This window comes from Marmota marmota, unplaced genomic scaffold (assembly GCF_001458135.2).
Source record: "Marmota marmota marmota unplaced genomic scaffold, marMar, whole genome shotgun sequence".
NCBI lineage: Eukaryota > Metazoa > Chordata > Mammalia > Rodentia > Sciuridae > Marmota > Marmota marmota.
This window is the reverse complement of record NW_026000164.1, coordinates 18,954,029-18,966,054: the sequence shown is the minus strand read 5'-3', so window position 1 is coordinate 18,966,054 and position 12,026 is coordinate 18,954,029. Positions and strand designations below refer to the sequence as shown.

Genomic DNA, 12,026 nt, shown 5'->3' with positions numbered 1-12,026 from the left:
GGTCCTAAATCCAATGATGAGTGTCTTTATTTAGACACTGAAAAGTAGAAGAAATGAAACACAGGAAGAAATCTATGTGAAGATGGAAGCAGAAATTGGAGTTAAGCTGCTGTGAATCAGGAAACACCAGGAGCCATCAAATACATTTGGGTTGTTTCCACCTTTGGGCTATTATGAATACTATTGCTCTGAGCATTCACATACAGATTTGTTCAAATACCTCTTCACTTCCTTTGAGTATGTACCTAGAGTTGTTCATATATTAATTCTTTAACTTCTTGAGGAATTACCAAACTATTATACAGTGTATATACCATTTTATATCCATTCGCCCCGTGCCTTTGGACTCTTTGTTTATCTTTTTTGGAGAAAAAGCTATTCAGGTCCTTTGCCTATTTTTAAATGGGGTTGTCTATCTTTTTGTTGAGTTGTACGGAAGGAAGTCTGTACCCTGCTCTGCATTAATCCATAATGACTAGCACAACAGTTTTCATGCTGTGTCTAACTCAGAGCAGTAGTTTGCCATGAGTTACTACATTTTGAGTTTTTTAAGTGCTGAGGCAGAATGATTCTATTTGTACAATTAAATAACTACTATTTGCCTAGCACAACCATAAGGCACAAACCAGTAAATAAATTAATTGATAATAAAAATGACTATCTGTGAACTTATTAAGTTAAATCAGAAGCACATGGATGCATTGTGCATATCAGCCTCATCTCAGAATAAAACAGGCCCATGAGCTTATCACATGTAGCAGATCAGCAAATGAAGCAGTCCCCTCACCTGAGATCCATAAAAGGAGGAATACCTGCCCCAAGATTGGACACAACAGTACCCTGACCTGTTACCTGGTCATTTGCACAGAAGAATCACCACAGTGTTGAACTGGTGATCTTCTGTCCCCATGCTTTAGCTCAGCCTCATTTCTCATGACTGTAACTATGATGCATGGCCCACTCCAACCTGACACTTCAAGCTGACACTCTGAAAATGACATTTGACTGACACTGACATAGAATAAGTTTTATTTCTAATAGCTCTGCACCCCAAACAAGTTCTTCATCTAGTTCTTAATTTTATCTGATCATCTCCAGTGCTCTCAGTTCAGCCTCCTAGACCCCTGTGGCCATCTTAAACCCTTTCTTAGCTTTTCTGTAACCTATTCATATCATATATAAAATATGATACATGACTTGTGTGTTAAAGATATTGGTAATTAACGTTGATAAAAGAACCTGTGATTGCCCAACCTATGACTATCAGGTGATCCACAAGTACACCAAGAATAGTGAATGATGAAAGTGGTGTAGCTTGTGAATTTATTGTTCAATAAATTCTGACATTGTGGAAAGACACAAATGTTTTTGGTCTTTGTTAATGGTGTAGCTTGCTCATGACAAGGTTTAAGAGTTATTTCTGTATTTTGTTTAGTAGACTAGGTTATCTTTTCATTTTTTTGATAGTGTCCTTTGATACAAAAGTTTGAATTTTAATGAAATCAGATTTAACACTTCTGTTTGTACTTTTGATGTCAGTATTTAAGAAACCATTGTCAAATCCAAGAAGTCATTGAAGCTGGGCATGGTGGCAAATGCCTGTAATCCTGGCGGCTCAGGAGGACGAGGCAGGAGGATCTTGAGTTCAAAGCCATAGAATAAGTTTTATTTCTAACAACTCTGCAACTAATTCTTCATCTAGTTCTTAATTTTATCTGATCATCTACAGTAACTCTGCCTTTAGCAACAGCGAGGTGCTAAGCAATTCAGTGAGACCCAATCTCTAAATAAAATACAAAATAGGGTTGAGTGTGTAGCTCAGTGGTCGAGTGCCCGAGTTCAATCCCCAGTGTGTCCCCAGCCCCCCAAAAAAAGTAATTGAAGATTTATATCCCTGAGTTTTTGTAAAATTTTTAAATTTTCATTCTTCTGTTCAGATCTTTGATCCGAAAGGATTGATTTTGGATCAGTTTTGATCCAAGTTAATTTTTGTGTATAGTGAGAGGTAGGAACACCAACTTCATTCTTACCACCATTGTCTACCTTGATTATCTGTTGTTATCATAAAACATGGACACTCTCCAACAAAACATATGAATTGTTTTTCTAAATAGCTTTTTGCAAATGTATTCCATCAGTGATAATTTTCTCCTTAATTTTTATAATTGAAAACAGTCTGCATAATGTTTTTCACAATTAACATCTCATTTTATTGAGTGTGTGGTAGGAAACCTTGAGCTATATTGGACATATCTATAATAGGTCTGGGTAGGTTTAATTTTTTAAAAAAATATTTTTGTTTTAGTTGTAGTTGGACATAATACCTTTATTTTTTATTGTTATATCGTGCTGAGGATTGAACCCAGTGCCCCACATATGCTAGGAGAGTGCTCTACCACTGAGCCACAACCCCAGCCCCAAGGTTTAAAATTTTACCACAGATTTTGAACATTGATTTATCTATTAAAGTATGATCCATGGGAATATGTAATTGTGATTTTTGCGATCTAATCTTGTGTTGTTTGGTTGTTCAGAGTCTTCTGATAGCTTTTATTCCATACTATCCCTTGATTAGAAGTTTTCTCACTGGTTCTATTTTCCTCCTCCTTTTATAGCATGCAGGATAATGTAGTTTCTGGGCTTTACTAGAATGAAAAGTGGTGATGTTATGGGAGCCTTTATAAAGCTGTTGTATACTATTCTTTAGCTTAAATAAAAAAACTTACCATTATAAGATGAGCCTTATTCATTCTTCTGTCAAGTCAAAACATTTTAAAATTTTTTTCAAGTTGTCTATTTGTTTTAAACAGAGGAGAATATGACTTGATTGTTTCCTTTTTTAGTACTTGATTCTGAAGCTTGAAAGACCTGCTATAGTTCAGAATATCACATTTGGAAAATATGAGAAAACTCATGTCTGTAATTTGAAGAAATTTAAAGTCTTTGGTGGCATGAATGAAGAAAATATGACAGAGCTATTGTCCAGGTGAGTTACAGTTATGGGGAAGAAAGGGTTGTCTTCTAAACAAACAGCAGTCTTACTTTAGTTCCCCTCAACCCCTTAAGGGAGTAAAGATTATTTATCCTATTTTACTCCTGTTTCTTATTTTAATACTGTGGCTTGAGTTAGCTTTTTTTTTTTTTTTTTTTTTTAGCCACCAGTACTATTAATGTTGTTATTAATGACAAGAATCAAAAGAATAAATTTAATTTCTTTTTCAGTCATATTTTTTGAACTGTTACTGACTTCAGAAATATTAAACTTTTTATTGCTATAGAGAGAGTTAGGGATTGGAAAGGAAGGGTGAAAAAAAAAAAAACAAACCTTTGCTGTCGTCTTTGCTATAAAAATAGAGACCCTATTCAAAATATTCATTGTGCTAATCCAGAAATGGTATTCTAAGACTTCACTGGAAATTAGAAACTAAAAAAGGAGGTTTTTGTAAATGAAAAAGTATGTGGCTACTCCTAGCGCAGTGCCTACTACTGGAAAGACCTCAGTAAATTGGAGTTTTAAAACAGACCACCTGGAGTGTTAAATTATCTGCCAGATAATAAAAAATCAGGCAGTCAATGGAAAGGACAAACAAACCCATGAATATATTTAGAATATATTTGTGATATGGTATGTTCATTAACATAGTACATAGAAGTAAATGTTACTTTGATGCTGCATTTTATTTGAGTCATGAAAGTATTTCAGGATATAAGGCAGTCTGAAGGTAAGTGATTTTTCTGTAAGTACTTGCATCAATCCTTGTTGCTTAAGTAGAAAGGTAATATGGGTTGATTTTTACTAAGATTAAAGATGTTGTTAAAAACCAACAGAATAGGATTGTTTCTGAAATTTTTTTGGACGATAAAAGGAATATTAACATCTCAGAATTAAGAAATTTAATTCTTTGATATATTCTAATATTCAGGCTAAGTTATCAGAGACAATTTGACTTTAATTTTTCCAAATTTCTCTCCTGCTTGTAAATTTATGTTACATTCAGTTATTCATTAAGGACCTTAGGTTCTGTCACACATTTCCATGCACTGTAGCCATATCCTTTAATACTGAACTGTTTTCTTATATAATTTCTTGTATAACCGCTTTCATATATAATTTAGAGAATACAATTTTATTGAAGTTGATTTGAATGTACAAGTTTTAACCTATATTCCCATGTTCAACTACTTACTATTGTGTTGGTCATTTATTATGAACATAGGTTTAAACTTAAAATCTGAGTTTGGCATTAATCTGAGTTTTCATGTGTTTACTAAATTATGAAATCAGATTTGATAACCTTTTTTTTCCTCCATAGTGGCTTAAAGAATGATTATAACAAAGAAACATTCACCTTGAAGCATAAAATTGATGAACAGATGTTCCCGTGTCGCTTCATTAAAATAGGTAAGGTTATTTAGCATTTTGGAATAAAACTTTTTTTTTTTTTTATGCCATTCGTCCATAGATTGCCACTCATAGATCAAATCCTTTAGGCCCCCTATTTTTTCAATAAAATTTTATGGGGACATTTCTACACTGGTTGGTTTACATATATTGTCTTTGCCTGTTTTTGTGCTCCAAATGTGAGTAGTTGAAAAAGATCACATAGCTAACAAAATCCAAAAATTTACTATTTGGCTTTTTACAGGAAAAGTTTGCTGACCCTTGCTTTGTAAGTCTGTTATTAAAGTGACAGTTATTTCAGGTTGAACTTTTTCCATTATTTTCTCATTTGAAAGTTTCTTTAGAAAATTTTATGAGGTATAGTGATTTGATTGCTTTAGTCATCTCATGGAAGGTTTATGAGTTATTCTATAGCTATCTAAAACCAAATATGGATGAATCTCTTAAGGCAGTATATTATAGTTATTTTCTGTGTGTGTGTGTGTGTGTGTGTGTGTGTGTGTGGTTTTGTTTTGTTTTTAGTGAAATGCTGGCCAAACCCATTAAATCAATTTCATGGCTCACTAATGTGTTACAGACTACTATTTGGAAAAATACTACCTCACGCCCTATATGTATTTAGAAAGTATTTGTAATGTATCCTCAAAATGATATTTTTTAGGTTATTTATTTATTTATTTTTAGGATTTATTATTTAGAACATAGGAAAGTTGAGGACTTGGGTCTTTTAAACATTTCCATCTTTATTTATTTATTTTATGTGGGGTACTGGGGACTGAACTCATGGGCACTCAGCCATTGAGCTACATCCCCATCCCTATTTTGTATTTATTTAATTTGTATAGGATTTCACTGAGTTGCTTAGGGTCTAGTTAAGTTGCTGAGGCTGGCTTTGAACTTGAGATTCTTCTGTCTCAGCCTCCTGAGCCACTGGGTAATTTCCATCTTTATTGCATACCTTTGAAAATATTATATTACAATTGGGATTAAAGTGAATTTGATCCCACAAAGAATAATAAAAAGCCAGAATCTCACATTTTGATTTGGGAGAAAATTTCTCTTTTGGAACAAACAGTGTTCTTTATAATCATCATTTGCTGCTCTATCAAGAGTAGGCCTGTTTGTTTTGTTGAGCCCAAAGAAATATCTGAAATCCTAATAAAAAGTGCTTATAGTGGAGGGCTGTGGTTGTGGCTCAGTTGTAGAGTGTTCTTCAAGCACACATGAGGCACTGAGTTTGATCCTCAGCACCACATAAAAATAAAGACATTGTGTCCAACTAGAACTAAAAACTTAAATTTTTTTTTAAAAAAGTGCTTGTAGTGTAAAATATAATTTCTGTTCAATTTCCAGCAAAGCATTAATTTGTAAAAACCTTTTAAAAATGTGTTGTAGTGAGATTTCTTCTATATACCAAATGTTCTAATTGAAGTTTTGGAAGGGAAACCCTCATGAGATTAAATTAGAGAAGAGAAAATCTAAAGTGTAATGAAATGAGGGTATCTGTTACAAATGACTAGAAGAGTTTACATCCTCTTTCATACCCAAGATAACAACTGTATGAGGAAATTAGGAAGAAGGAGATTGGAAGGATTCTGGAGTCAGTCCTGGTTTTGTGTAGATAGAATCAAATGGATTTCTTTGAAGGAGTCATTTTCAGTTTAAATAGTTGTGGGGGCTTCAGAGAGAGGGTTTAGCTCTGACTGTATGCAGTATACATTTTGGATCTCAAGTGTTTGGAAGTCTAGGATGGGTACTAAGTCGCAGTGGGGGTGTTTATCCTCGAGGTTTGCTTGGGTAGGTGTGGCCTATTATGAGAATATATATAAAGGTGATATTTTAAAAGTATATTATTAGGAAGAAAATTCATATAATAATAATGGCTAATAATGATAAAAGCTAATGTTTATTGAACTCTTAGTATGTACCAGTTATTATGCTAAGTACTGTGTGCTTCGTCATTGATTCTACAATAGAATAGATAAACTCTTTCAAAGTGGTTAATATTAGATTTTAGGATCTTCTAGAAACTTAAAATGACTAGCTAGACATCTAGAAAAGTTCCCAAATAATATTGTTAAAATACATTGAATGTGTCACAGAGTTGTTTCGTTGTGTTGAGATATTGACTCCTTCAATTCTAGAGTAGCAGGAGCCCTAGCCTGTTGTTCTTACATGCTATATGTATCCCATTTTATGAAAAAGGACGACAAAAATGATTCTTGCTCATTTTTGTATAAGGTTGTACTACAGGAAAAACTGGTGGTTGAACCCTAGAAACTCCTCATCTTGAGATGTATATTAGGAGCATCTTATCTTTTTATTTAAGGTGGGAGCAGAGGCTTGATTTATCAGGGAACCTAAAATGTGTGGCTACAGCGTCAATGCACATTTAGATTTCTTATATATTATGTGTAGTACCTAATATGCATTATTGAGGTAGTTAATGCCACCAAAAATCATTGGTAATTTTGAAATGAGCATACATCATTCTGTTCATTTCATCCATACCCCTTTAATCTGTTGAAAATTAATTTATGTGTTCATTTATCTGTAATATGACTTTTTTATGGTGAGATGCTTGATAATTTACCTCCCTCCCTATGTTCTTTACAAAGTATATAAAATTTTTTTTGTAGAAGTATCTCTTTTGGACTTTTTAAATAGTTATTTTAATTTTTTAGTTGTAGATGGACACAATATCTTTATTTATTTATATGTGGTGCTGATGATCTAACCCAGTGCCTCACATGTGCTAGGCAAGTGCTGTTACCACTGAGCCACAACCCCAACCCCTTTTTCAAGACTTTTGCATGTACAGAGGACATCTCATTAGAGCACAAGTGTTTAAAATAAAAAGGTTTTAATTAATGAATGTTTTGCTGGGACTTAAATAGATATAATAGAAAAATCTCATCTTCCTTTCTTTTAATTTATTAAACTTGGACCTCAAAATCTCTAACTAATGTTATGTGTCTGGTTACATATAGAGAACTATGTTATTGGGGCTTTGAGTTTTTAATCTTATTTTCATTCAGACTACTTGATGGTTTTTTCTGTGTGATGTGGTAATACGTTTAAATGTTAGTGTCACATTAAAAAATGAACAACAAAACAATGATAGTAATTTAATATTTCTTGATAGAAAACATGTTAAAATTTTTATTTGTTGCACATAGAAACTGAAAGCTATATTAAATGTCCCAGGGGTCCTTCATATATCCACATAGTTATTTGCTACTACCTATCCCTGTCTTCACTCACAGAGCTTCCTTTAAATAATGGCCTCCCATTATATCTGAGCCAGTATGTCCTAGCTCCTTATTTAGTCTGTTGTACTGAAAAAGGCAATGAACCTGGAACTCAACAGGCCTGGTGTGAGATGCTATGCATGTAATATTTTAATATTTCATCAAAACTTGGCAAGTGTTAGATTTTTATAGGTAGTTCCATTATTGACTCCGAAACCATGTCAATGAACTTATTTTGTTACAATAAAATTCCTGGCTCTATCCAATACTTTTTGATCCATTCATGATTTTGTAATGCCATTCATTGGTCTTTCAAACTTTGTAACATTTCATACAGTATTTTAAAAATCATGTTCATTAATATCACCTGCAGACAGAAAAATTTATGGAAGCAGTCCAAACTCAAAGTGATAGATACTTGTTTTCCAAAATTCTAATTTTTTCTTGAAAGTTTGAATTTTTATCCTCTACAGTAGATATCATTAGTTGTTTTTTCTTGAAATGACAGGTAATATAGCAGATACTCAAATTGAGATAATCATAAGTTGTCTGTCAGTTTTTCTTTCAAGAATAAGAATACCATGAAAAAGCAATGATTATTGTAGCTCACAACTCAAATAGTAACCAAGTTCTAAAGATAACTATTATGCTTTGATATGCAGCAAAAATGCTTTATATAGGGCTGGGGTTGTGGCTCAGCAGAACAGCGATCACCTGGCACGGGCAAGGCCCTGGGTTCGATCCTCAGCACCACATACAAATAAATTAATTAATTAACAATATTGTATCCAACTAAAACTAAAAAATAAATATTTCAAAAATGCTTTATATGTATTTCCCAATTTGACACAGAGGATAACAAAAAGATTACTTGATTTACTTAATGTTAGGGATTTAATAACATTAATTTTTACTGCATCATCAAGAGCACCCCAAATGAACTTGCTTTAATTAAGTATAGATGGTAGTGAGAAATACAGTGTAATTTGTTGTTGTCAAATGAATGGTTATAGGTTTAATAGTGATTTTTGTTTTGCTGAAGTTTTATTTGAATTATGTTAATTTTTTTCTTCTCCTCCTCTTTCCCTCTTAAAGTTCCACTCTTGTCCTGGGGGCCCAGCTTTAACTTCAGCATCTGGTATGTTGAACTCAGCGGTATTGATGATCCTGATGTAGTACAACCCTGTCTCAACTGGTATAGCAAGGTAGGACTGTATTTTAAAATCCCATACCTCTACAGAAGGTGAAATATGTCAGTCTCTATCTTCATTGTGAATTATTGAAAATATTGAGGATAATAATAAAAATTATAGTGATTAATCAGCGAACATTTATTAAGTATTTATAGTCTGCCAGCCTCTAAGCCATCCTGATAACTTGATTGTTATCATTCTATGAGATAGGCACAGTTGTAAGCTCATTATTTTACAGATGAAGAACTGTACTACAGAGAGGTTAAATATTTTGCCTTGGCCCACACAGTTGTGAAGTACTCAAGGCAATATATGAACTCAGATAGTCTGGCTCTGCAGTCTGCCGTTATCTTATTAGACCCATTTGGCCCGTGAATTTTGTTTTTAACCTACATTGATACTCTTTGATCATAGTGGTTTTTTTCCTTTTATTTTTTTTGAATACCTTTATTTTTATGTGGTATTGAGGATCAAACTCAATGTCTCACACATGCAACATAGCTTTTAGTGGGTTAGTTTTATAGCCTGATGGAAAATTTAAGATGTGAATATGATTGAGACTCCCAAAGTCAACATAATAAACAGGTGTTATTATTTAATATAATTTTATTCTTTTGTATAGATAAGCTAAATCTGGGGCTGGGGCTGGGGCTCAGTGGTAGAGCCATTGCCTCGCACATGTGAGGCACTGGGATTGATCCTCAGCACCATAAATAAACAAGATAAAGGTAAATCTTTTTTTAGAGGCAAAATTAAAAGGCTATTAATATAAAATTAATTGAGTACAGAATAATTCTTTGTTTATTCGATAAGGTTAAATCTTTGCAATTGTAGTCTGAAAGGAGTGTTTAATAACTTACTAATCAAGAAATCAGCTCATTGTAAACTGATTTGTGTTTTAACTCTTCAAATTTTATTCTCTTGCTTTATTAAATGGTAATGCTTTTTAAATAAATCATTGTTGTTTGATTATCATGCTGTGGTTCTCTGTTTTCTGTTTTATTTGAATTGTACAATGGTATACTTAGAAAATTTAACATAATCCCAGGACATAGTCTTGAAGTTGATTTAAAAAAAAATAACTTTTTATGAGTTTATATTTTTGGCATTTATCCTGTTAGGGGAAAATTTTTATAAATTGAGTACCTACTTTTTAGGTTCTCATTAATTGAAATATCTACTTTAAATGATCAGGTACCCCAGTCTTAGAAAATGATAAAATTTAGTCTCTTCATACCATACCTATTTACAAATTTAGAATACCTCGACATTTGATAATACTTGTCATTCAAGTAGTAGTTTATCAATAAGAATCAAGAACAGAAAGCTTATAATTTGTTTATATTATTTCATTGTGTCCGTGCTTTCAGGACCTGCATTGTACTGTGGTTAGTGGATGTCATGGGATTTACAATTTTTATAATTTGAAGTGGTCTTTAATACATAATATCTTGCATCTTTTTAAAAAATTCAGACTCTGGAATTAGATCTGATTTAATCTCTCCTTCAGCAACATACTTTGTGACCTTGGGCAAGTTATTGCAATGGGCTAAGCATTAGTTTCGCTACTAGAAAGATGAATATAATGGTATCTAATGAATAAGATTAGTACAGTGCTTGGGAGATATTAAATGTTCAGTTTAGATTATTTTTTTTCCCTTTTTATTATTTCTTGCAGTAACAACCAAGCAAATCTCTTCTTTTCATACTTTCTCTTGTGTTCTAGTAGTACCGTGAACAGGAAGCCATTCGCCTTTGCCTAAAACACTTCAGACAGCACAACTATACAGAGGCTTTTGAATCACTGCAAAAGAAAACCAAGATTGCATTGGAACATCCTATGTTAACAGATCTGCATGACAAACTGGTGTTGAAGGGTGATTTTGATGCTTGTGAAGAGCTGATTGAAAAAGCTGTAAATGGTATGAAATTTTTCTTAGGGTCATTTCAAGTATATAGGGAACTTTTTCAAAAAGTATATAGCATTATGCTTATTAATCTTATACTTTTTTCCTGCCTTTTTAAAAATTTTATTTTTTAGTTATAGATGGATGCAATATTTTATTTTGTTTATTCATTTTTATGTGGTGTTGAGGATCGAACCCAGTGCTTCATATGTGCGAGGCAAGCACTCTGCCACTGAGCCACAACCCCAGCCCATTTTTTCCTGCTTTTTTACTGTATAATGACTGTTAACTCCTTGAATGAAGGAATTCTTTCATGTACAATAGTCCAAAATGTAATGAGACTTAAAGAAAAGAAAGAAAGAAACATACATAAATTTAAGTACCTAAATTTAAACTGTCATTATGGAAAATCATTTATTTAACTAGCAATAAGCCAAGTTACAAATCATCTTTTGTTGCTACTTTTCTTCAATACTCTAGGCCTGTACCTTTAAGTATTTTTGTCAGTATTCTAGCCAGTATTTACTGTTAAAATATTAAGAATTAATTTTGGGGGGCTTGGATATTAAAAAAATATCATTAGTAGACAATATAATGAGCAAAGGGATATGACTAAAAAATAGTGTCTGTGTGGTGTGAATGCTAATAATTGCTGATTTTTCTTAATGTAGCCTAATCTGGCTTTGAAAGAAATGTAAATATTTGAACATGTGTATAATCTCCCAAGGTAATAACTGCTTTGGAGACTGACACCCATTTGAATACTTAAAGCTTGATAGAACATCTTTTTTTATTTTTTTAACCCAGAAACTATTTTATAATGACAAAGAACAGAATAGGTGCTTGTGTTCAGTATAAAACTTATAGAATTGAATTTGGTGTATCATTTTATAGAAAGAAGAATAACAGATGTTACTGCTTCATTTTTATATGTTTTAGTCTTCTTGCTATTGTTATTATCCACTTTTAGGTATTTATATTTATCAGATATTATGTTGAATATTTTATAACTAAAGAAATCAGAATAATACTGTCTTTTTAATTTATAAATTTAAAGAATGAAAAGAATGAATTACTTACAGCTCTGATTTGTTAAATATGATATTATATCCTAGTGGCTGTGGAGCTGAGGCAGGAGGAGCAGCCTCAGCAAAAGCAAGTCACTAAGCAACTCAGTGAGATCCTGTCCCTAAATAAAAATACACAATAAGGCTGGGGATGTGGCTCAGTGGTCAAATGCCCCTGAGTTCAATCCCTGGTACCCCCCCCCCCC

The 12,026-nt window shown here is 32.7% G+C and overlaps 1 protein-coding gene across 5 annotated transcripts in view; it reads left to right on the top strand.

Annotated features, from left to right (window-relative positions):
• The window catches only part of Mkln1 (muskelin 1), a 329,639-nt gene that overhangs the window by 207,510 nt on the left and 110,103 nt on the right, over nt 1-12,026 (top strand). For 4 of the 5 annotated variants that reach the window (XM_048786923.1, XM_048786922.1, XM_048786921.1 and 1 more), the window contains 4 exons: nt 2,844-2,986; nt 4,314-4,402; nt 8,749-8,858; nt 10,576-10,768. In XM_048786923.1, the coding sequence (XP_048642880.1) occupies nt 2,844-2,986; nt 4,314-4,402; nt 8,749-8,858; nt 10,576-10,768 (535 nt within the window). Of the gene's footprint in view, nt 1-2,843; nt 2,987-4,313; nt 4,403-8,748; nt 8,859-10,572; nt 10,769-12,026 lie in introns of those variants that run through there. The other variant, XM_048786924.1, reaches the window with a different exon arrangement.